This window comes from Propithecus coquereli, unplaced genomic scaffold (assembly GCF_000956105.1).
Source record: "Propithecus coquereli isolate 6110/MARCELLA unplaced genomic scaffold, Pcoq_1.0 Scaffold95, whole genome shotgun sequence".
NCBI lineage: Eukaryota > Metazoa > Chordata > Mammalia > Primates > Indriidae > Propithecus > Propithecus coquereli.
In genome coordinates, this window is record NW_012155840.1 from 962,612 (window position 1) to 990,123 (window position 27,512).

Consider the following 27,512-nt stretch of genomic DNA (forward strand, 5'->3'; position numbering starts at 1 on the left):
AATTAGCCGGGCATGGTGGCGCATGCCTGTAGTCCCAGCTACTTGGGAGGCTGAGGCAGAAGGATTGCTTGAGCCCAGGAGTTTGAGGTTTCTGTGAGCTAGGCTGACGCCACGGCACTCTAGCCAGGGCAACAGAGTGAAACTCTGTCTCAAATAAATAAATAAACCAAATATACGTGTTAAAATTAAAGATACCACTAAAAAAATCAACTAGAGTATATATAATTTATATATCAAGAGGAAGAAAAATTAACACAAAATACTCAAGCAATCTAAAGGAGATTGGGAATGGAGAAAAAAAGAAAAAACCATACAAACAAAAAACACAAAACAAGGAGGTGAAATAAATCTAGATATCCATATTCACAATAAATATGAATCAGTTAGATTCGTTTATTAAAGAATAGACTGAATCTAGATCTCAAAATAAAATTGAGTTATGGAATAAGTATAGTTTATATTTTTAAAATAATATGTGCTACATACAAATAAGTATGTATGTAGTTTCATTATATTCAATGATGGATTGAAAGGACACATTCTAAAATCACAGTAATTTTTAGGGGTATACAGATGGAAGTGGTAGCCTCAGATAAGGGACAGGTCAAAGGGGGGATTTAGTGTTTTTTTCCCAATAAACTATATTTTTTAGTGTTTTACAATTACACATGTAAAAAGCAACTGGGTTGAAACATTTATGGATAAAATGGGGCAATGTCTGAAATTTGCTTCAAAGAAATTAGAGAGGACAGGAAGTGGCTCACAGTTAAGAAATAAAACTGGCCATGAACTAATGGTTATTAAGACTGAATGATGAATATATGCAGATTCACTGTCTGTAGGTATATTTGGAATTTTGCATAATAACAACTTAAAAAACTGCGGCAGTTAATATGTGAAAATGTTAACAATATCTAGTTTTGGAGGCTAGGACTAGAGATGATTAGTTCATCTTTTATAAGTCATAATATTTTCAAATCTTCCCTACCATCCTTACTCGGCAAAAAAAAAAAAAAAAAAATTCACCTTAAACTACTAATTTACTTGGGAAAAGCTTTTTTACCATTGGTAAAGGTTCCCAGAAAAATAATTTCTTCAGGGTAGATTACTTAAATCCAGCAAAACTAAGAGAAATATTATGAAAAGATTTCCTCAAAATTTAATATCTCATAAGGAATCATTTTCAGTTTTAACATTAAAAACAAAGCTTTATTCTCATTTTCTGATGGCTACTTTGCTTCTACTTTCAGCACGTTGTTTGAGATACGAGCCTTAGAAGCAGATGCTTATGGCCCTGGATTGGCCAACTCCACATCACAGAGCAACAGAACAGGAAGTGATGAACAACTCTTGCTGTTCTACTTTTGAACATACATACAGTGCAAACCAAAACTCCATGTTTGGGAACGATGGATGAACCTGACAGAGTACAAAAATATAAATCTGCTTCAATTATAAGAAAATGTATTTATCTTTCATGAGTACGCAAATTGACATTTCAATATAATGAATAGTCACATAATATGTGTAAGCTAATACTAAAATATGGAGAAGTGGCATATTAATTCACGATTATATAAATATACGTAATTGAAAATCATTACTTTGACCAAGAATCCACATACTAAAGTTTTGGTATCATATCATTCCTTTTCTTAGGAGTTCCTAAAGTGAGGCGGGAGGGTTCTACTGAAAATGCAAATACATATAATACAGAAATTAAAAGATTTTATTACTTATAAATATACTTATACAACAAACATATTTATACTAACAAATATGTTCATTAAATTTACTTTGGTTTTGAAAGTTACTTTTATTTTGAAGGTTGCTGGCCTGAGGTGGAAATGCTTTGTCCTTTCAAAAAGTATGTATCATCTTTCCTTAATTGCAGATTCCCTAAAACATGTAGATACTAGTTTTATAAAGACATTTTAGCAGATTAACACTTTCTGAATTACACATTTAAATCATATTTTGTGATGTTTTTGAGTTTAGTACCCTTATTTACTACTTATACTCAACAATGAAGTCAATTCAATTTTAGAGTTGAAAGGAATCTCAAAAAACACGTAGGTGACAAACCGAGGCTCACTAAGGTTTGATTATATAATAAATCAGTGGTGTGTCTGAGATTAGAACTTCAGACCACTATTACTTAGCTATTTGAAAGGCTGAACTTTCCTTCTTAAAAAATATATTAGACAAATCAATTCAGTTTACAGTCCATTATATTATAAATATATATTTCTTTCCCCCTCAACCTTCATCCATAATTTTAAAAAAAAGAGTCCAAAATACACATTAGAGAACTATGGATCCCAACACTTTCTCTCTGGACATCCATGTTCACATATTTTCCTTCCTTAATGTTCTCTTAGCATATCCCTATAGAACAGGGACCTTCCCCCCAAATTAACTCACACCAAACATGGTGACTCAGGGAAAAGATTTAAGTGCTTTGAGAATTAAGATTTAGCCTCTTGTGTTCTCTCGTCCCCTAGTTAAACTCAAGGAATTTAGGTTGTTGGGCAGTTTGCTTCTGTTTGCTGCCCACATTTTCAGTGGTAAGAACCAAGATGCAACATGCCAGGCGTATTTCTTGGACAGAACCAGGCAGGGCGATTCCTTGAAGGGCTGCCCTTCCAAGTGAATGACAATGTGTCAATGCTGTAATCCAGAGAAAGCTAGCTGCCCATATAGCACTTGTTTCAGCCATGTTATTTTCTTGGGGGAAACTTAAAACATGTAGAAGCATTAACTTTATGCCACAGAATTCTCCAGTGCAATTCCTATGCTGGCAATGAATTCTCCAGAGAAATTACTTCAGGCTCCTACCTCCTGCCCTTTTGCCTGCCTGGAAGGAGGCAATCCTCCAATGAGCCCAAGTACACTGTGTTCTTGGTGCTTATAAAAAACATGGGTACTTACCCATGGGACCCAGAAACACAGCTGGCAGCTGGCTCTGCTAGGACTTACCAACTGCAGGAGGAGGTGACAGTACAGAAGATGACTGTCATTTCTCAGCTGTCCTCTCAGACAGGATTTTCATTGAGTTTGTGAGATCTCAATGATGCTACTGGAGCAAAAAAATACATGGCTTGTCAGTTGTGACTGAGTGACTCCTGGGGGTAAAGCACACAGGAGAGTGAATAGAGACAATATTTCTAATACAAACAAAAGTGTGGAAATGGGAGGCAGGAGGGGGACCAGAATATAACCATCCTGTTTCAACTTCCCTCCCCATCCAACCTCAAGTTTATACTATTCTCTCAAGGCCATTTTCTAGGGTTTTCCCCCTAACTCTTAAAATAACTCTACTTCCACCATTGGTCCTATTATTGTTCCAAATTGCTTCTCCTGTTCTGGAATCTTTTCTACAAAAATTATGAAGAGTGTCGTCTATCATATCGCCTACATAGATATCACTGAGCTATAAGTACTACACATAATTAGATATTTTTATCCTTCCCCATCAATCAGTGCCTCCTAAATTCAGTTTGTGGCTTTTATAATTTCCCTTTGAAGAATTTAGATAAGAAAAAAGAGAAAGTTTACAAACTTTACTCAAGAAAGGGAAGGCTCAAATTTCTGATCTGAAGTCCTCTGAGAAGAAAACAGAATACTGGAGTAATATTTAATGTGGCAGTTTTTATTTCCTACACTATGCTTGTGGTGACTAGTGGTTTGCACCCCCTGTTGGTTTAGTTCCAACTCAGCATAGAGAATTAGCATTACTGTGCACATACTGAGAATGGCTTGTGAGCAAACACTCTTGCTTTGAGCCCATTCTTTACAATACTTTTTCATGGAGCAATTCGGAATCCTTAAATTTGGCTGGCAGAAGAAATCAACATTGTTTTCAATTACCGATTCTTATTAAAAGACATAAAAAAATTTTGTGAGCTTTTACTATTTCCAAACACATAATTTGTTAATACTACATTTTATTATACAAATGTAGAAGTAGAGGGTCAATGAAGATTACTAACCTTCTCAAAGTCACCTAACCCAGACCTTCTATTAAGCAATCAGATTTCTGTAGCCATTATTACGTGGGGTATTGAAAAGTCTACATAATAACATCTACAATTATCTGAAGTGTTTCAGCCAAAAGTAATCTCATTCAGCTACAAGAGGATTTGGGGCCAGAAAGGGAGAAGAAGGAAGAAGGAATTAGGAATGAAGAAAGTGTAAAAGGCTCACTCAATCAGACTGGATGTTCACCCTGACCAGATTCCCTAAGTTACAAATCGTTTAAACTTTGCCATTTTGCTGATTTAAAAAAGCAACCTTATTCCTCAAGCACAAATCCACCACCAAATACTCCCGTCAAGAGGCAAAATTTTGAAATATATATCCATCATTGGAATGTCTAAAATGTAGGCTTGGTTGCAATACACAAATTAAAGCAACAATCTGTTATTTGGGGCTTTTTTAAAAATGCTATTAAATAACTAATAACAAAATTGCATTTAAGAATTGATTGCTCTTGCATCTACTATAATAATGATTTTCCCAGAGAATAAAATAGTCTCCATAAGTGAATTTTTTAGGCAATGAAAGTGGTATCAGTTTTACTGTTTGATATGGAACTGTTTATGAAACAGTTTTTATATAGCCCTGTTTTCTTAAAGCATATATGCTTTCCACACACACATTTTCTTTAATCCTACCAATAACTTCATATTAGATCATCTTAGATAATCCCATTTTCAGATAATAATATTGAGGCTCAAAAAGATAGTTTTTTCCCCTATATTCATGAAACTGTTTTGTTGGTTTTTTGATTTTTTTTTTTTTTTTTTGAGACAGGATCTGGCTCTATTGCCCAGGTTGGAGTGTAGTGGCAGGATCATACCTCACTGTAGCCTCTAACTCCTGGGCTCAAGAGATCCTCCTACCTCAGCCTCCCAAGCAGCTGGGACTACAGGCTACTGCTACCACACCCAGCTAGTTTTTGATTGTTTTTTTTTTTTTCTTTTTTTTGTAGAGACAAGGTCTCGCTATGTTGCCTAGGTAGGTCTTCAACTCCTTGGCCTCAAGTGATCCTCCCACCTCAGCTTCCCAAAATGCTGAGATTACAAGTATGAGTTACTACACCCAGCTTGAAAAAGCATTCTATCATTTTACAATTTGTGAGATTCTGGGTAAATTGTTTAACTTCTGTGAACTGCTCTTTCCTCTTTGTAAAGTACACATTAGCAATAACATATACAAAATGCCTGAAAGTAATAAGCATACAAAAGCTATTGATATTTTTATATTGTATTTTATTAGTGTCTATACACTAATATCTCAATTTTTACTGTTTCTAACTGCTATTGGATTAAGCAAGCTTACTAAATCAGTAACTCCTTAACACAAATCAAAATCGATCATTTCTGGGTTGGGAATTGCAAATTACACCATGTCTCACCTATGCAGTGAAGTACACAGCTTTACATTTCCTTTTCCATTGCTGAAAATTATATGAACTATTTGTACTATTAAGGATCCCAAAAATTACACCCCACAGTACTTCAAAGAAGCAAAAATGAACCTGAGTATTATAAACTCCAAGACTGAGCTCAAAGTACTGACATTTAAGAGTATTACATTATCTACCAGAAAAGACAGATGGAGAAGAATAGATTTTGATGTACGGCAAGACTCAGATAAACAAATAGGGGAGGAAAGGAAGAAGAAATAATGAGGTGAAGAAGCTAAAAGGGAGAAGAGATGTAAAGATGGAGTGGCAGCAAGATGATTTAGAAAACTCCCAGAAAATTCCTTAGCATTTACCAGGCTGACGGGAGGTAGAGCGGGATGGTGTTGACTGAGGTTACAGATGCACAGGAAGAACTGAGTCATTTTCCCCACCAAATTGAAATCTGATCTCAAAGAAAGAACTTCAACTCTATTTTCTTTCACTCACCAAGTAACTAAACACAGTAAGACACATTAAGTCTGAGTCACTTTCCTTGCTACCCAATTGTCAGAATCCCATTAAGATAAAGTATGCAAAAGTGCTCAGAAAATGGAAAGTCGTAAGGAAGCATTAGACATTATTATTATTAACAATATTAGCATCAGAATGGCTAATTGATATTGTTTCCTAATTTTAAGAAAATCAACAGCAAAATAAATTATATAGATCTAGATATTGATACACAGAACACACCTATATAGATATCAATATGTGCAACACATCCCAAAAAAACACTGCGATTTTCAACAAGTGTTAACTGAGCACTTACATATTCCTAGGCATGAGGCACAGAAAGACACTTGCACAGAATCCCTCCACTCTCGTTCAAATAAATATCTTCATACCTAATTTTGTATTCATAATTTTTGTCATATGTTATTTTTATTTAAGTGGACCACCTCAAATTCTATAAACTTCGGGCCCCCAAAAAGTCTTTATCTGCCACTGTCACTGAAGCAAATGGCAAAGAAGGAGGACAGGTACCTAATTTCTGCAATTTTGTGAAAAACAGTAAGCATTAATAATTACAGTTCAATGTGAGGGGCTAAGTTTTGAGTACAGAGAAATCCAATACTGTCAGCAAGAGTCAGGAAGAATTTGGAAAAGATGTGACACATGAATCATTTTGAAGGATGAGCAGTTTAGGAGAGTATCAGGGAGAGGCAAGAAAGGGAAAGGCATTTCTTGCTAAGGGAAGGACATCTGCCAAGGCAACGAAACCATAATGAACCCAGAGAACTTAACAACCATGAGGCTGTAGTACTTGGCTCCAGAACGACAGGAGCTAGAAAAGCAATGTTTCCATGGCCTCCCTGGAACTTGTCCCTGCAGGCATGGTGGAGCCTGTAGAGATATTGGGGAGGAAAACTGGAGGGTAAGAATCACTAAAATTTTATTTTCTGGAAAAATAATTCTGGCAATAGGGTAAACAACTCACCGAAGAGAGACAAGAACTAATGATAGTACAACCAGGTCTTGGGCTTAGATTAGGGAGCCTAGATTAAGGTAATGGCAAGAAAAAAGAGAGGGGATACAGACTCATTTCATTAGAGGGAATCGAAAGGACTCAATGACCACTAGATGAGTTGGGGTCAGGAGGAACGAGTGAATGACAGCAATACAGGCTGACTCTCCCAAAGTTTTTAATCTGGGAAACTAGAAATGTCTGGACATCATTCCTGAAAGAACAGCAGAAAAAGAAATACCATGAGTTTTTAGAGGAAGGTGTGGAAATGTATTCCTTTCAGACACAGTGAGTTTGATATGCCTCTAGAAAATAGGAAATAGTAGAATTTTAATTTCATGAAGGTAGGAATTTCTGTTGTAGTTGTTGCTTCCTTTTTCTCTCAGTGCTGTATCCCCAGCACCAAAAATAGTGGCTGGCCCACAGTAGGCATTCAATAAATATTTGCTGAAAGAATGAATCAATTACACATGTGGATCTAAGAAGAACCTGGACATACAAGATACGAAAGTAGGGAATCACTGGTTTCTAAATTGTTGAAGATAAAGGAGATCCATCAGGAAGAAGGTACAGATTAATAACAGAACTGAGGTTAGAATCCCAGGGAGCATAAACATTTGAAAACAAGAATTATTTTAGTGGTAAAAATCTTTTAGAACTAAAGACCCCTCATGCCTGATCACTCTAAACAAGTACCATATTTATAAAGCACCCACTATGGCCAATACATGAGGCAAGGTATAGTGTTACTATTTATTTAGCTAATACTAAATAAGACTTTGATTCCTATACCAGTGTGAAAAAAATTACTTATGGAAGATAATCTTAATAAGGTCAAATTAAATATAGGGGAAGACTAAAAATACTTTAAATAAGTATCAACTAATCATCTGTCAGATAAATTAAAAATCCTAGAAGAATCAATAACATTCCTGCAAGCTCCAAAATGAAATAAAGTCTACGTATATGGAAGGGAATATATCTAAAAAAATATAAAGTCTGACATGATCCTCTTATTTAGCTCCATTCTAAACCAAAACAAATTTACCTTTGGGTCTTCTGTTAAGTGAACATGCATGCACCCAAGAAGAAAATAAAATTTGTTCACAATAATAAAAGCAGCGCTTTTCATAATATATACTGAGGAATGCTGGAGAAAACCTGTATTCCTCTGACAGCAAAGAGATGTCACTGTCTAAATCCGCTGATAAGCTTGTCAGTCACTGATAGCCTACATTGCTGAGAATACACTAAGGAGAGTTAGCCAGAGAGACAACTTACATCTTGCTGGCAAGATTCCAAGTAGTTCAGATAAGAGAAAATTGCATAAAGAAATCCAAATTATTATGAACCTATCTGAACATGAACCTTAGCCATATAAGATAAATAAGCATGGACCAATTCAATCCCCTAATTATTAATAGTAATTCGCAGATAATGTGACAAGCTACACTATTTAGTTACCATATGTAATTCTGTGAGATTCATTAGGGCCATCCTGATAACTGGCATTTTGTCTCTGAAAACATTTTAAAACGTCTTATTTTCTCAATAAACATGACTATTTGCTTCTTAATTAACTCATCTACTATTTAGCTACATTCATTAACTATATTTTGCAATGGTACTCCAAGGACTAAATGTTAATATGAAGATCATAAACCAACTTTTACTTTTATAATAATCCAGAGAGCATATCTACTTCAAATAGCATTGTTTTATTTTTTGTTTGTTTGCCACTTCATTTCATTTAAGTGATCAGAAAGTAAAGACAAACATATAAACATTACAAATAACCCAAAAAAAGTTGAATGGGTCTAACCAGCATATGTTTTCACAATATAATGAAGACATCTCTTTTCTTGATTTTATCTGACCTTACAGATTAGCTGCATGAGATAGAGCTGTGTTGACCAATATGATAGCCATGAGCCACAGGTACCTACCGAGCACGTGAAACGTTGCTAGTTTTAACTGTGATATGTTGTAAGTGCAAAAGACAAAGCATACTTCGAAGACTTCTGTTCTAAGAAAGCAAAATATCTCAATAATTTTTACACTGATTACATGTTGAAATATTTTGAAGAAACTGGGTTAAATAAAATACATTATTAAAATTAATTTCAACTACCCCTGCTTTTTTCTTTACTATGGATACTAGACAATTTAAAATTACATATGTGGCTCGTACTATATTTCTATCGGACATGGCTGATCTAGAACATATGTTTGATGATCTCAGTTGTAACATACACAGAATGGCAATCACTTGAATAATTCAGGCACCAAATTATTCCTTTGTTATCTAATTCACTATATGATTATCATATAAATTTGTCACAAGGAGTGACAGATAAATCTATCAAAAATAAGTACTACTAAAAATATGCAAGTGTGTAAGGAGTATTTGGCAAGCAGTGTCTGAAACTAAAGCATTGAGAGCTCAATACTGAAACTGACCCGGCTGTGCTTAGACTCTTCATAAGATTAGATACAAAATTTATGGAAAGCCTTAATAGTCACTTGATTTTTTTTTTTACTTAATCACCTGATATATCGTTAAAGATACAGTATTTTTAAATTTAATTTACAATTACTAGTATTATTTTTTAAACTATCAATTTACATATTTTAAAACTTCATATAACATCTAAATAAGGGCATTTAAATTCTATGTTTATCCAAAAGGGGCAGGAATTTAAGACTAAGAAACACTGTCAAATACAAAAGTCTGACATACACAATTCAATCTTAAAATATGCCACTTTGGCATAAGGATTATTTTGATCTGAAGGCAAATGAGAAGCAGAAGACAGAAGCAATGTCTGCCCTTCCCTTTTCTGCCTACAAGCAGGGCATAAATTTCTTTGTAAATGTGACATAAATTTCCATTTATAAAGATGTCCCCCTCTCCCTTACCAGTCAGAGGAGAATAACTCTTATTGTGAAAATGGCACATAAGCTCCCCAGGTTTAACCACTTCTTTGAGTTTTCACTTCTTTCTGCATAGCTCCCATGCAAGTGAAATTAAAAACATCAATTAAATCTGTATGCCTTTTTCTCCTGTTAATCTTTTGTCAGTTTAATTCACAGGCTCAGCTATAGAACCTAAGAGTGTAAAGTTTTTCCTCCCCCACAAAATGAAGAATGAATACACTGTAAGACAATGTATAATGAGTAGGAGAGTTCTAAACTATTTTAAAATTCCTTAATGGTGTAGCTACACAATGACTAGTACCCAACAACAAATAGTACTAAACTGTGAATATGGGCAACATGGATGAAGCCCAAAATCATTACACAGTAAAAGAAGTCAGACAAAATGAGAACATACTGTATGATTCCATTTATTTAAAGCTTTAGAGAATGCAAACTAATCTATAGTGACAGAAGTTACTTGAAGATGGGAGAGTGGAGGCAGGGGAAGCAGGAAAGGATTACAAGGGGACATGAGGAAAAGTTTGGGGATGATGGATATGTCCACCATCCTCACTGTAGGGATAGTTTCACATGGGCCAAAATTTAACAAATTGTACATTTTCAATATGTGCAGTTTATTGTATGTCAATTATAAATTATACCATAATAAAATAGTTAAGCAGTCTCTCTCCCCTCCTTGAGAAAAAGGTGGAGACTGAATGTCCTGAGTTTAGCATCCACCAGATGTTCGCTGAACATTTTAATGGAGCTGGCTAGAGCATAACACTCCAGCCCAGGAGCTGTTTCTTCTTTTGTTTTCCTACTTCAGCCACAAAACAGGTCTAAAAATACTTTGTGACTTAGCCCGATCCAATACATATACGTTAGATTATAACAGAATAAAGGGGCATTCCAACGCTACACTTTCCTAAAATAGCATAGGATAAATGTATTTACTAGTCCCAGAAAAACTGTGAATGTAGTGGGAGTGGGGGTTGGTCAGGCCAACACTTCATTGAATCTTATAATTGAGGCCCCTACAGTCCTAAAGTAGCAAATGAATGTTGTCCAGAGGTGGACTTCACACCTGACTTATTAAAATGAAATACCCTTGGGACATTTTAGGCGAAAGGGACAGGCAGGGTGGGAAAATATCTAAGCTTTACGAATTTTATCTAGTAATGCCTTAGACAAAGCAGGACCTATTAAGGGGGTTACTATGGTCTAAATGTTTGTGTCCCCCCAAAACCCGTACGTTGAAATCCTAACCTTCAAGGTTATGGTATTAGGAAGTAGAGCCTTTGGGAGGCTCTGCCCTCATGAATGGAATTAGTGCTCTCATAAAACAGGCCCCAGGAGCAGCCTTGCCCTTTCTACCATGTGAAGATAAAACAAGAAGGTGTCATCTATGAGAAAGTGGGCCCTCACCAGATATGGAATCTGCTAGCACCTTAACTTGGACTTCACAGCTTCCAGAATCATGAGAAATAAATTTTTGTTTATAAGCCACCCTGTCTATGGTATTTTGTTACAACAGCCCAAATGGACTAAAAGAGATCTAACAAGGTACAAGAGAAGCTGGACATATCTTATATACATCACAGAGGATTTTTTAAATTGCAGAATGATCTTCATGATTCTATCATCATGGTTTTGTTAGGTTAGTGATGTCTTATGAGCACAGAATGATGGATTTCCACCTCCATTTTCTATAGCCCATTCCCTGAAGCAAGGCATCCTAGGGTCCACTTGATTACATAATATAAACTTACTCTGAAATTAACAATACAATTGTTTAACATTTAGATTTAAATAGAGATCCAGATTTTTAAAAATGCATTCTCCACAACTGTCCTGTGTGCCATGTGATGGTTAACTGTATTATAGCTCCCCAAAAGAGTAGAGACATTGGTTCAAATAAATGCTATTAGTGTCAATTCAAAATATATGAATGTTTAATAATTTCAGGTCAGATTATTGTCACTGAGAAAGAAAGCAATTGGCGAAATCAATTGATCAACAACTCTACTTACCCATCTGTTAATATCAATTTAAGCATCCTCATTTCCAAAATATGTAGGTTTTTGTTTTTTTTTTTGTGGGGGTAGTATTTAGGTAACAGAACTGCAGGCAAGTTTTTTGTTTTCTCTGCACTTGTCTATATCTTCCATGTTTTTATCACCAAAAAAGCCATAAGAGTAATTAGCTTATTTATCTTACTATCAATATAGTTTTAAAATGTAAGCAACGGTATGCTACATTTAGTACGGTAAAGTATCCCATAACTTACTGAAACTACCAACGTTAAAGTGTTAATCCAACCTAAACAGGTTTTTCCTTAAGTTTTTTTTGTTTTGTTTTTTTGTTTTTTGTAGCTGATGTTACTGTTTGGGTTTTGGGTTTTTTTTTTTCTTTTCTTTTTTATAAGAGCTTCCTTTTTCACTTTCCCTTCATGCATTTATTTATAGCACCTTAGGTATGGAGGTAGAGTGGTTTACAAGCAAGTAACAATGAATGCTGCTTTCCTTTCGCAGATCTAAATAAAACTAAAAGGAGGATAAAGATAAGAATTTCCTAAACCAAACAAATTTAACCACCACAGGCAGGCAGGCAGGAAGAAAAAAAGCAAGAATCTGTCTTATTTTACCTTTTTTTTTTTAAACTCAGCTGGCCAGATATAGAAAAATGGCTTTAACATTTCTCTAAATTAACAAATACAATTGCAACACCCAAGAAAAAGTTTTTGTTATTTTATCATGCATGATATAAATTCCCTTATCAATCATATATTTTTCCAAAAAGAGAAGAAATTTCTGGAAAAAAAAAGATTATGCCAAATATTAGCCTACAAAAACATACATAGGGCATATAGTTTTTAGATCAATGTAACTTAAGAATAAATTTTATTTTAATCAGATTCAAAAACCATCATGAGGTATTTACAACACTAATATCCATCTTTGCTAAATTTAACCCTTTACTATTTTTTAAGAGATATTAGAAGAAATATTTTACAAAAGTGAATGCTCTTGCGAAACACTTAAAAAGAAAACTGTTCACGAAAAGGAAGGGCCGTAAGAGGCACAATTTCCCAGTGAACACCCAGAGAAAGAAAACAAGTGGCCGCAGGCCAAAGATAAAATACCTTTTTCCTCAAATAGCAGTTTCCCTTTCTTCTCAAACATCAAATTACCACACTAATGCTTACACTACCACAATAGACTCCTACATGACTGACTTCCCTCCCTTACCCTGGACAAGCCCATTTCTCAGGGTCTCAGCAGTTTACAGCCCAGGTCTCTTTAAGAACTGTCTGACTGAATTGTGTCCCCCTAAAATTCGTATGAAGTCCTAATTCCCCACACCTCACAATATACCTGTATTTGGAATTACAGTTAAATGAGGTCATTGGGGCAGGTCCTAATTCAATATGACTGGTGCCCTCATAAGAAGAGATTAGGCCACAGACATACACAGAGGGAAGATGTGAAGAAATAGGGAGAACTCAGCCATCTACAAGCAGAGGAGAGAGGCCTCAGTAGGAACCAATCCCACCAACATCTTTGTTTTAGACTTCCAGCCTCCAAAACTATTGTTTCAGCCACTCATTCTTTGGTATTTTGTTAGGGCAGCCCTAGCAAACTAATACATATTTTGGAAATGAAGCTGCTGTAACAAATACCTAAAAATGTAGAAGTGGCTTTGGAACTGGGTAGTGGGTAGAGGCTAGAAGACTTTAGGGGTGCATATTAGAAAAAGCCTAGATTGCCCTGAAGAGACTGTTGGTAGAAATACAAACATTAAAGGTTCTTCTGGTGAGGTCTCAGATGGAAATGAGAAACATGTTACTGGAAAGTGGAAACTTCAAGAGGATAAAACCCAAAACTCAGCTTATACCTCATTGGCCTCCATCACTTGCCCCTCCCCATCCAAATTGAGTATCTCCTGTAGTTCCCTCTGCCCACCACATCCCAGCCTCTTCCCTCCATCATGCCCATTTTCAAGGCAAAACCCCTTACTTAAGCTGTAGTTCATACCAAAAAATCCTTCATTCCCTTCCTCTTATCTAAAGACAAAAGCCCCTCCCATTTGTTCATTAACCTCAATGAGACCAGCAAGCAATGCTACACTGATCTACTTTCTTAGAATCCTGTAAGTTTTACTATGTGTAAAACCTTTCTTTCTGTTGTGTGTCTGTTTTTCCAACTAAGACAGTAAGCTTCTGGAGCAGTTATCTCATATTTATTTTGTGCTCTCCCCAGTGCCTAACCCAATATGACATCCTCCTAATCCATCAATCACTACCTACTAAATGAATAACTACCTCAGATCTTCTCTTGGAAATATTTCACAGGAAGGCAATAGATTCCTTAACATTGGTTTCCTTTATCTAAATGCAGTTTCCTTATCTCCTTAGTCTATTCCCCAACATGGAACTCCATTAAAATTATTCAATCACAATCTATCAATTTTAAACATACTAAACTTCATTTCCTAACTGTATTTATATGAATTCTCTCCTATGCATGACACTAATTTACGAGAAAATAAAACCTTTCTTGTTATAAAAATGGGGTTGATAATGTGTCTAACAATATCAAATGAAATCCTACTTTAGGCCAAATGTCTATTTGTAAGAGCACATGTAACTATTTGGGAACTATATTATCACTCACAAGCACCATCAAGCAGTCCTGAATTCACTAGAAAGGAAGTCATCTGCTTCCTTACTTTGAAGTGTAGGATCTTTCTCTGGTAGGTGTGTTATTTGCTCTAGCATACTGGTGGCATTTCCAATCCAATCCATCAAGTTTGCCTCAGAATATTTTATGAAATTCACAGAGTACTTTGTGTATATTATAAGTATACAAGATGAAGCCAACCTGCAACTCAACCTGAGAGAGACAAATCTACATTGTCAGACTCAGGATGTAATTCCGAGAAAATAATCTGCCTCTAAGGCAGGACAGTTATCTTCCAGGCAATTGACTGCTCCCTTCCAGCTTCTAAATCCCTTACTCTTAATTCTAGACAATGGGGCCACTTCTTCCTCATTTGTTAAGCAGTCTCTCCACCCCAACAGTTAAAACTCAAAGTGCCCAACTAGGCCTGAATAGATGTGAAATTACATTTCAAGGATTTACAAGAATCTCTCTGAACACCTCCAACTTTACTATCTCCAAGAGATACAGTAAACTCTGAGGGCAGGCTCTATTCTCTCATGGTTATGTGCATTTAAAAAGCATCTGAAAGGAAAAGACATCTTTAAGCGCCAAGCAGGGCAGTGTCTAGGTGGTAAATTAGAGCATACTAAAAGCTAACTGAACATCCCTCCCGTCCCAAGCCACAACCATCAGGCTTAGGCAGTAAAAAGGAGGAGACTGGTAAAGGGGAAAAGAAAACCAGAAACGAGAGAAGAGAAATGTAAAGAAAAAATCCAGAAAGGATCCAAGGAAAGAAAAGGAACATATGTAAGAAATACAATACACACATGCTCTATTAGCAATCTGTTCAGAATAACCTACAGCAGTTTTTTTTTTTTAATCTGTTTTAGCAAATGAGGTAGGGAAGAGGAGTGGAGATGAGTCAAGGGGCACCCAAGACTAGCTTTGCCTAAGTGACACACAAGGGCACAGGTGCATCCATCCAGAGCTTTGTATTGTATTAGAAGTTGAAGCCAAGGAATTTCAAGTTTTGTTAAGTTTTTAAACACAACTGTTAACCAAAATTCTATCAGACACTAAAGCATACGTTTAAAAATTTTTAATGATCCCAACCTTACAAGAAGTTCATTGTAACCATCCATAACCAAATTTAACATATAAGAACTCCCAAACCCCAAACAGTAATCTCCTGGTTGGCTTTCAGATTAGGTGCTATTTATTCTATAAAAGGTAACCTAAATGAGGAATTTCTACGGAAACACAAAGAGGATGTTTACACCACAGATGTCCACCAACGCAGGATGAGACAAGGATCTGGTCACTTAGATTCTTCTCCTCTTGACATCAAAAGAACATGGAGAGGTTTTCCTTTTAGGCCGCCGAACTCATTGTCCTCTTATCTGATGATACCAAGGAAACACTAGTCTCCACTCGCATCCACCCCACCCCCGCACAAAGGCACGCAGCGCCCATTGCCCGGTCTTCCCAGGCAGAGCAACCTCAGCAGCCCCACAGGCGGGGAGGGATGGACAAGTCCCTCTGCCTCCACTCGCCCCCCAGTCACTGCGCAGCGGCCGCCACCTCCAGCCCTCGCCCGGCCACTTCTCCTCCCCCGCAGTCTCAACTTGAATTTCCATGTGATCGCAGGGAAGAATAGCCTGGCCTTTGTGCCTCCGCAAAGAATGCAAGCAAAAATGTACACCATCACCACCCAGACACACGCGCATCTCCCCAAGACACAAAGCATCTCCCAAATATCGCTTCCCTGGAAACATCCGGCATCCCGGGGCTGCGAAATCGCAGACAAAAGCGCCCATCGGCGCGGGGGAGTGGATGGGGGGGCGAGGATTAAAGGGGAGAAGAGAGCAAAATGCTCCCACCACCGCGACCAGCCATAGACAGGGCCGGGGCGCTAGGGGCGGGGGGAGGGCCGAGTACCAATTAGCGGCTCGCCTCGGGGTTCCCCGCCGCCAAGGGAGAGACGCAAGACTGCGAACACTTCTCCCCACCCCCTATCCCCACCCGGCGCAGCCCGGCGCGGCGTAACGGTGGAGGGGGCGTCCGGCCTGGGCGCGGCCACAGCCCCGGAGAGCAACAGGCTCTCGCGCCCTGGAGGGCCCGGCCTGCGCTCCAGGCCCCCAGGCTCCCCCTTCTTGGCACCGTTACTATGCCCCTCCAGGCCAAGGAAATGAAAAAACTTTTAAACCATTCAGAGAAAGCGAGACCAAAAGGGGAATGGCTGAAAGGACTAGAACTATCGATACAGGCAGGGGAGGGTGAGGAAGGACTTGTAAGTCGCAAAGGAAACTTCCAGACCCCATCCTCTTAAGAAGTCACAGAAGCAGCGGCTTCCCCGCAGCGCCGGGCAGAGCGGGTTAGGAAGAGCGCACCCGACCCGCCGCCGGCCCCGGGCGCCCGGGCACCTTCCCGGCTGGGGCGCGCGCGTTGCGCGGGGGCGCGCTTCGGCCTCCGGGCCCCTGCGGCGCTTACCCGGCTCGCGGCGGCCGCCCCGGGCGGGCACGTGAGAGGGGCGGAGGGCTGGGGTGCCGGGGCTGCAGGATGCCTCGCCTCGCCCACGCTCGCTGTCTTCTCTTCTGAAGTAACCGCCTGGCGAGGGGCCCCGGGATAAACTCGCACAGACACGCGTGACCGAGAAACTTAATCCGGCCCGGCCGCGGCGGCCGGACGCCAGCCTCTCGCTCCGCCGCGCCCCCTCCCCCTCCCCCAGCGCGCCGCACTTGCGCCGACCGGGGCTGCGGTGGAGGCGGCGGCGGCGGCGGCGGCGGGGCCGAGGCTGCCGGGGCTGCAGTGACGCCGGCGACCGGCGGGGCCTCGGCCAATCAGGGGGCGCGGCCCGTCCTGCAGGTCCTGGGTTTTAAACTGGCTGCTCTGCGCGGCCGTTAGCCTCGGCTGTGGGGAATGTACTGTCCTGGAGGTCGTCAGATCAAATACCGGGCGCTCTGTTAAATGTGAATTTCAAATTTAAAAAGGAATATTTTTAGTGCAAGTATATCCCCTACGATATTTGGGACATACTTTTACTAAAAAATTCTTCGTTGTTTATCTGCAATTCAAATTTAACTGAGAAGCCTGTATTTTTATTTGCCGAATATGGCAACCAGCGGGAACTGGTAGCCTCTCTCTCTAGCTCTAAGTTTTCAAATTTTTATTATGTGTACTGCCCTGTGGATCCCTTCTTCATGGGTAGCTTATTAAGTGGTGTGGAATGCTGATGAGAGGTCCCTTAATGAAAAGGGAAGGGGATCGATGTATTTTCAATACATTTTTAGTTTGATGATCCAATTAAAAAACAAAAACAGTAAGTAGGGAAAAGTGTTTAGAGTTGCATAGTGCCAGGAACAACAGGTACTCGTTTCTGTTTTGTGCCATTTAAGATTGTCTTTCTGATAACCTCAATTTGGAGGTCCCGCAAGTTTTTTCTGTGGAAGAAAATTGATCCTTTTTTCAATACATATGTCTAATATTAGAACACAAGCTAGAAAGATACCCAGAAGTCCAAATTAAAATAATTTTTTAAATATTCTGAATGAAAGTACTATTTTTCTTTGTCAGGCTTGTGGGGTTTTTTTGTTGTTCACTAAAAAATAGCCATTTGCATTTCTCCAAAATTCACCAAATATTTAAGGAGAAAGATAGTTTATAAAATATACAAGGTTTCAAAGGGAAACTGATTTGAGCCTTTTAATGGATATTTTCAGAAAGCTGCAAAGTAGATAATTTACCTGCTAATGGGAGTTGAGTAACGGGAGCTCAGTGCCCTGAGTGGAGTGAGTGCCATCAGCCCAAGGCCTCTTGTGCTTTCACAAACATGAATCAGTGTAGAGTTGCCACCAGACAAATAAAAACACTGATGCGGTTTCTTCAGAGTCTATGGATATCCCTCGCCTCTGAGTCCTTCAAAAATGAAAGCACATTTAGGATTGGGGGGAGAACTCATCCCATCTTATCTTTTTCCATATGGCTTCAACACATCTCTGTCTTGTGCGATCCTTCCATGGGCACTCTCAAGTCTCCCCATCTAGGAAGAAAGGGAGGGAGGGAGGCAAAGAGGAAGGAAGGAGAAAAAAAAAACAAACTTCCTCCACAGCTCGTCTCTCTCTAGCTACCACCCTTTTCCCCTTCCCTTCACAGTTAAATTTTTTAAACTTACCAACCAAGGAGATCCTGGTTTGTGGATCTCCTTGCTAGGTATCACTGCGCTGACAGGGCGCTTGCTAGGGATGGCCTGCCACTACCTAAATCCAATGGATGTATTTCTTTTCTCATATTCCTTGGCCTCTCAGATGCATTCACAGATGTTGAACCCTCTCTTCTTAGAGTCTTCCCTACCCCACCCCCCATCTAATTCCATGCAATCACACTTTTGGTTTTGCTACTTCCTCTTAGTCAAGGGCAGATATGTGGGCCCTGAAGCTTATGCAATCTGGGGCTCTGCTTTAAAAAAAAGAAAAACAAAAATATCTTTCTTTAGAAAATTTTTAAAAATTTATAACCATGGAAACACATTGTTGGAGCTCTTCTCAGGTAAGAGAAGGACCCAAAATATTAAAGTACAGTAGTTTCCAGGTACATCTGCTTCACCTCTTGTCATCAGGCCACCCCTCTATCGTCTTTGCCAACTTACCTTCTCTCCCTGACCTTTAGATGCCGGAATTCCTAAAGACTCAATTAGGGCCCTCTTTCCTTTCTAACTCTTATCTCTAAGTTCATTTTCACTTCTAGCTTATCATCTAATGGCCACAGAGTCTTACATTTATGTCTTCAATCCATAATTCTCCATATATCCAAGTGTTTATTAAGCTTCTCTGTTTGCTTGTCTCAGACCTAGATTGCCCAACATGGAACCATGACGTTTCTGCTCAAGCGTGATCATCTTTCATAGTTCAATGTCTCAGTGAATGGTACTACCATAGATATTACTCTGTGATTCCCACAAATTAGGATAAACTGATTGTGATACATTCTTATTGTATCCTATACTTTTGCTTTATAATATTTATCCTACTTTGTAAATATATATTTAGTTTTATAATTATTTATGCAATGTTTCTCTTCCCACTTAAACCGTAAACTTTGTGAGAGCAGGAGCCAAGTCACCATTTCATCCTCAGAGCCTAGCAAAATGCTTCATATCCAGTTGGTGCTCAAATGGCATAGGATAAATAAATGAATGCAAAAATGAACAGTTTGTCTATGTAACTTTTGTGTTCTTGTTATACAGTCAGCTCAAGGCATCCCATTTGGAGAAGATTTTCTTATTGCTTAGAAATTCCAAAGGGCTCCTCCTCTTTGAATAGCAAAGCTCTTCCATTTATCGGTTTTCAAATCTAGTCATTCTCAAATGCAAATGAAATAAATACATAAAATGTTAGCTGCTAGGGGAAGTATAAGAGGAAAGAATTCCATAACTAGCTACTGAAGATAGTCTGTAAATTCTAAGAGTTACAATGGCATTTGTTATGTTGAACATACATAGGGAAAAAGCCCATAAAACTAAATTAGTGGAAAGTCTAAGAAATTTAATTCCCTGGTTTATTGTAAGTAAATTAGATTAAAACAAAAGATTTTACCTTGGTTTAAAAGGCACTATTCTGATCTCATTTAGCAAAGCAAATCCTACATGCCCTCTTTAAACAGCAGTATATCACAGGACAAAAAGGCATCTTGTTTATATTAGGTCTTCTATAAAATTATCCAGAGCTTGGGGATGATTCTACCCAAGAGCTTCTCTTTTTGAAGTTAACCCATATAATTATTGCTCTATTCTCTTTCACTTGTTCTAACCAAGAGAGACCAAGATTTTCTAGAAGTAACAATGCAGTGTAGTGTATTGCACTGGTTAAAAAAAAATAATTTTTTAAGTTGAAGTAAAATCTCACGGAAAATGCCAAAGTGTAAAGCAGATAAAGTAGAGCTGCTCTCTCTCCATGGAACAGGTTGGAACTCACCCCATACATATAGATTAATTATTCTTTCTATTTCATGTTGATCATAGCCTCTGGAATCTGAAGATGAAGGAACTAGGAACACTGTCTGCATTCCACCTATAATCTTAGCGAGGCGTTTTCCACAGCAATTTGTTTTTCTCGGATTTGAGTCATATTCAGATGACTTTTGTAAGGGAAAAATCTTGGGAACTTCTAGGATTGGTTTAAATTATTTATTTTTATTACTTATTTTTATTATAATTTAACAAGTACAAGCATAAACTAAGTATATAATATTATTTTACATTTGTAGCTCCTCTACAACTCTAAAACTAGTGAAAAGCCCAGGTTGTCTACTCAAAACCTTTAATGTCTGCCGAAAAGGCAGATCCTAAAAATTAAAGTTTTGATCCATCAAAATGCAGATGATCTTTTTAGTTGCCTCCCAAGCATACAGTCTTTATCCTGCTTTCCTGACTTTGGGTAGCCCCGGTGTGTGTGAGAGCCCCTCACAGGTAGACGTTATTTCAGGACTCCAGGGGCAGAGCTCTATATGAACCAAAGCCTTTTGAAAAGACTAAGTGATTTAAGGGAATTCTAATAGTGGGACAATGGACTCTTTCCACCACCTTTAACCACCAGTGACTCATTAATAATGCTCCATTTAAATGCAAACTAGATGACATGTTTGCCTCTCCCTCTGCCTAAGGGATAGCTAATATATAACAAATGTGCAGTTCTAGTTTGTTATAGTTTGCAGAAAGATTTTTATATGCTGTCTACTGGCTGACTGACTTTATGGTTTCAATTGGCCTCTAGTTTCTCAATTAAAAGAAAGGGGTTTAGATAACTTTTTTTTTAGTTTGTTCAATATTTGAAAAAAAATCATTTTAAATGATCTTAAGTTTTTTTCTACACTGAAAACAGATAAGATTGAAAAAAGAAGATGAAGAATAAAGACAAGAATGTTAGGATAATGGATACATATGTGTCTAGGAGAAAGCCATTAGGAGGAGAGAATGTCTAAGAGAGAATTCCAGGCATGAGAAAAATGTAAAAATTATTTCTCTTTTGAGAATGTGCAGAGTAATCTGTCTCTCTTCATACAACAAACTGTTTATACAGGGATAAAGGCTCTGAAACCTCCAGTGTATCTGATTGGTGTCTCTTCTCTCTAAGGATGAACAAAGGGTGTTGGGAGGTCATGACCTTTTGACCTTGAATTTATTTGCTTTTGTCCCCATGGAATTCTAGCACAGTCAGGAAATTCTAGGAGAAAGAATTGGGACCAAGTTAATTTTAGGGAGAAACACGTCCAAACTGTTCCAGAATCTGTCTCAGGTTTATGTAAGCTAGAATGACATTTTGGAATCTCTCCTACAAAATATTTCTTCCTCATCATGTACACTCTGAGGGCATAAGTGAGTTGTCCAAAAAAAAAAGAAATCAAGAAAAATAAGCGAGATTGTAAAAAAATGGCGGATCAGTGGTGACCTGCTGGTTCTCTGCTCCCAGAGTAGGAGGTCAAGAACACTGACAGCTATACATGAGTGGTTCACTCTCCCACAAGAACACCATTGTGAATCTGCAGAGAAGCAGCGCAGGACAAGCAGCGCTTGGGGGAAAAAAAGGTGAATTGGAGAATTGACCACAAAGTCTGTAGAGTGTGAGATATACAAGAGGAAATAGAATGTGAGACGGCCGCGCCTGTCGGCCAGCCAGGGCAGTGTGATCTGACCCATAGGAGGATGACTCTTCCTCCACCGACCTCCACATCCACTCAGGCAGGAAAGCGCCTGAAGTCAGTGCAAGGTTGTGGCATGGGATGACAGGCTGTGTGGAGAAGAGATGATAGCGGGAAACATTTTGAACTCTCCAGTGCTCTGTGGTAGGTCCGCACTGGGTGGGGAAGGAACTGGTCTGAGTGGACACTTCCCGGGTCCACAGGAGGGAGTTTGGAGACAGGCATCTCGCCTCTGGCGGTCACCAGGACCAGAACAAAGGAGGTGAATGCAAAAAGGGAGGCTCTGCCCCTGGAAACCACCGAAGATTTGACTGGTGCAGGATGGGACAGAGAGTACAGGACCCTCTACTGAACTGACATGAGACAGTGGGTCAGGGAAGCAATGGGGACAGCCTGCGGCTCGTTGACACAGGCTGCCAAACCTAGCACCTGCTGCCCCCCAAGCAGTCGCCTCCAGTGCTGGCTCTCTGTGGGTGGGCAGCCACCATTTTGGGGGTCCATAGCCTAGAAACGCTGTGGTGCACTGCAGTTCTGGCCACCACACCTTCCCCAGCCCAGCAGGGCAAGCTCAGGCAACAGTCTCAGGCAACACCCCTGCCCCTGCCGGGCAGAACAGGCTCTGCCCTTGGAGGAGGGGAGTGACCAGAAAAGCTGCTTTCTGAACATTCATCTCCCAACTCAGCCACTTGCCTTTTTGCACCCTCAAGACAAACCCCGCCCTTGGAGGTGTGAAGTGAGGGGAGAGGCTGCATACTGGGCTGAGACCCATGGCAGCCTGAGGTGGCACTCCTCCCTCAGCCCGGCTACTTGACTTTCTCTCCAGCAAGGCAGACCCTGCCTTTGGAGGAGGGGAGAAACAAGAGAAGACGTTTTCTGGGCTAGGACTTGTGGGGGTCTCAGGTAACACCCCTCCTCCAACCTGGCAGGGCAGACTCTGTCCTTGGAGGCAGGGAGAAGGGAGAAAACTCACTTTCTCCATGCAACTGGTGCGAATCTGTGGGACCTTGGAACTAAGCAAAAGAGGGCAGATTGTTGATTCCATCCAGTGGGTTGGTTTTGATCACCTGATAAGAACATAACACTAGGGCTCACCCTTGGCACCCAGGCCACTACCAGCTTTGGGGCTTGTGGACTGGGAAGGTAAATCCTGGCCAGAGTCCTCAGCAATTGCACCAATTAACACCCCCTACCTGAAGCTGCCTGGCAAGTGTGGCAAAAGAGCCCTAAAAAACATATTAGCAGCTCTCCCCTAGCAACAGATCAGGCAACCACAGAAGTACACACTCTCAGGCTTGCAAGTACCCGTTTCCCTTACCTCACTTAAAGTGGCAACAGGGCTCAAGTAACCTTTGGGAGTGACAAGACATTTCTCAAAAATCAGGGCATTTGTATACCCCATTCAGGGGTTTAGAGCCCAACACAAAGGCATTGGAATACCTTGATAATTGACTCCTCCACGTAAACTACAAGCAACAACAGCGAGGATAACTCTATACCTCAACACAGTGTCTTCCATCTCAAACTATTGGAGGGCAGTGGAGTCACACACACACAAGAGTGATTCACCACCTGGGACCTTAAGCAAGGGGTCGAAACTCACTAATCTCCTTTGGCAAGAGGTGAAAACAATAGGTCAAAGATAACCCAAGAGGCTAAAACACCTCTAAGGCAATACACGATCAGAGTGCATCTCTCCAGGGCTGGCAAGGAACGTCCCTTTGGGTACTTGGAGATAAGGCCACAAACCAGTCCCAGCTCCCCCAGTTCTTGACAAAGTAGCCTGATAAGAAAGAATCAGTGAAAGAACACAGGAAACATGAAAGATCAGAGAGAAAAGTCACCCCCAAAACAAAACATTTGATCTCCATCAATAGGTACCAACTTACAGGACATGATTAAACTGACAGAGGAAGAATTCTGAATATGGATTATAAGAAAACTCAATGGAATTGAAGAGAAAATAGAAACCCAATATAAAGAAGCCACAAGAACAATATAGGAAATGAATGAAAAATTCTCTAAAGAAATTGAAATACTATGGAAAAAACAAACAGAAATCTTGGAAATGAAAGACGCATTTAAGGAACTACAAAACATAGTGGAAAGCCTCAAGAACAGAATGGATCACCCAGAGGAAAGAATATCAGAGCTTGAAGATAATGTCTATGTGCTAAACAAATCAGATGAATAAAAAGAGCACAGAAACAAGAGACAGGACCAAAACGTACAAGAATTGTGGGATTATGTACAGAAGACAAGTATAAGAATCACAGCCATCCCAGAAAGAGAGAAAAAGAAAATACACAAGGGCTTGAAAACTTATTTCATGGGTTACTGGAGGAAAATATGCCTGGTTTGGCCAGAAATCTAGATATCCAGATACAAGAAGCACACAGAACTCTTGGGAGACTCAATGTGAAAAGGCAATCACCATGTCATGTAGTTATTAGGCTGACCAAAGTAAACATGAAAGAAGCAATTGAACAGTGAGGTGAAAACAGCAGATAACCTACAAGGGAAAAATCATCAGACTAACTGCAGACTTCTCAATTGAAACTTTACAAGCTAGAAGGGACTGGGTGCCTATCCTTAATCTTCTAAAACAGAATAATGGCCAACCTAGAATTCTCTACCTGGCAAAACTAAACTTCATCTATGAGGGAGAGATAAAGACCTTCCACAAGCAATCACTAATTTGTGAAGACTAGACCAGCCCTACAGGAAGTACTCAGAATTGCATTACACACCAAACAGCGCAATAGACACTCTTCAAAGCAAAATCATTCAAGAGTTAAAGGCTAAAATCTGGATTCCATGAAGGCTCAAAGATTAAAAAAAAAAAAACAGCATTTCACCCAACAATATGAATGGGAATCTACCCCAAATATTAATCCTCCCAATAAATGTGAATGGCTCGAATTGTCCCCTGAAGAGACATAGACTGGCAGAGTGGATAAAAATCCACAAGCCTCGTATCTGCTGTCTACAGGAAATGCATATAACCCACAAAGATGCTTTCAGGCTCAAGGTCAAGGGATGGAAAATAATCCTCCAGGTAAATGGAAGCCAGAAGAAAGCAGAGGTAGCTATACTTATTTCAGACAACATAACCTTTAAAATAGCAAAAGTAAGAAAGGACAAAGATGGCCACTATATAATGGTGAAAGGGAAAATCCAACAAGAACACTTAACTATTCTTTATATTTATGGATCCAACTTAGGAGCGCCAAGATACATAAAGCAAATCCTGTCTGATCTAAATAGCATGATAAACAATAATGCCATAGTAGCTGGGGATTTCAACACCCCACTGACTGAACTGGACAGATCTTCCAAACAGAAAATAAGCAAAGAAATAATGGACTTAAACAGCTCTAGAACAAAAGGGTCTCACCGACATATATAGAACATTCCACCCAAATAAAGCCAAATATGCATTCTTCTCATCAGCTCGTGGAACTTTCTCCAAAACTGATCACATACTAAGCCACAAATCAGACCTCAACAAATTCAAAAATAATAGAAATTATACTATGTATCTTCTCAGATCACAATGATACAAAATTAGAGTTCAATTCCAACAGAAATATTCACCACTTCACAAAGTCATGGAAATTAAACAATCTATTGTTCAATAACTATTGGGTCAAGGCGGAAATACAAAGGGAAATCAAAAGATTCTTCGAGCTAAATGAAAACGTGGATACAAATTTTCAAAATCTGTGGGATACAGAAAAAGCATTCCTGAGAGGAAAACTAATAGCATTAAATGCTAACATCAAAAAACAGAAAGCTCAAAAATCAACAAACTAATAAACAGTCTCAAGAAACTGGAAAAGGAAGAGCAAATCAATTCCAAACCTAGCAGAAGAAAAGAAATAACTAAGATCAGAGCAGAACTAAATGAAATTGAGAACAAAAGAACTATACAGAAATCAACAAAACTAAAAGCTGGTTTTTCAAAAACATAAACAAAATTTACAGCCCTCTTGCTAGATTGACAAGAACTAGAAATGAAAAAGGAGAGTTCACAACAGACACCACAGAAATATAAAACATTATCTTTGAATACTATAAAAGCTTATATGCCCAAAAACTACATAATGTGGAGAAAATGGACACATTCCTAGAAACATACAACATCCCTAAGTTCACCCAGGAGGAAACAGAATTCCTGAACAGACCAATATCAAGCACAGAAATTGGAGCAGCAATTAAAAACCTTCTAAAAAGGAAAAGTACCAGACCAGATGGGTTCACTTCCAAGTTTTACCAAACATACAAAGAAGAACTCATACTTATACTACAGAAATTATTCCACAACATTGAGAAAAATGTTATCCTCCCCAACTCATTCTATGAAGCCAATATCACCTTGATACCAAAGCCAGGAAAGGACATAACAAAAAAGAAAACTACAGACCAATATCCCTCATGAATATAGATGCAAAAATCTTCAACAAAATTTTAGCAAATCGAATCAAACAGCATATCAAAAAAAAATTCACCATGACCAGGAGGGCTTTATCCCAGAGATGCAAGGCTGGTTCAACATGCGCAAATCTATAAATGCAATACACCTCATAAATAAAAGGAAGAACAAAGACCATATGATTCTCTCAATAGATGCAGAAAAAGCATTTGACAAAGTCCAACACACCTTTATGATAAAAACTCTTAACAAAATAGGCATAGACGGGACATACCTTAAAATTGCGAAGGCCATATACAATAAACCCACAGCCAATATCATACTGAATGGGGAAAAATTGAAACCATTCCCATTTAGAACTGGAACCAGACAAGGCTGCCCACTATCCCCACTTCTAGTCAACATAGTGCTGGAAGTCCTTGCTAGAATAATTATACAAGAGAGGGGAATTAAGGGCATCCAAATGGGGGCAGAAGAGATCAAACTCTCACTCTTTGCTGAAGATATGATATTATATCTAGAAAACCACAAGGATTCAACCAAAAGACTCCTGGAATTGGTAAATGAATTCAGTAAAGTCTCAGAATACAAAATCAATACACACAAATCAGAGGCATTCATATACACCAATAACAGTCAAGCCAAAATTCAAATCAAAAAACGCAGTACCTTTTACAATAGCCTCAAAGAAAATTAAATATCTATGAATATATTTAACGAAAGAGGTGAGAGACATACACAGGGAGAGCTACAAAATATTAAGAAAAGAAATTGTAGAAGATGTAAACAGATGAAAAATCCACCTTGCTCATGGATTGGCAGAATCGACATTGTTAAAATGTCCATACTACCCAAAGTGATGTACAGAAT

The 27,512-nt window shown here is 38.9% G+C and overlaps 1 protein-coding gene across 1 annotated transcript in view; it reads right to left on the reverse strand.

Annotated features, from left to right (window-relative positions):
- Positions 1 to 23,609, reverse strand: part of MPDZ (multiple PDZ domain protein) — a 179,965-nt gene extending 156,356 nt beyond the window's left edge. The window contains exons 1-2 of the mRNA XM_012665003.1: positions 23,526 to 23,609; positions 17,257 to 17,428 (exon numbers count right to left, since the gene is read on the reverse strand). Of these exons, the coding sequence (XP_012520457.1) occupies positions 17,257 to 17,428; positions 23,526 to 23,609 (256 nt within the window). The remainder of the gene's footprint in view (positions 1 to 17,256; positions 17,429 to 23,525) is intronic.
- Positions 23,610 to 27,512: the final 3,903 nt, after the last annotated feature.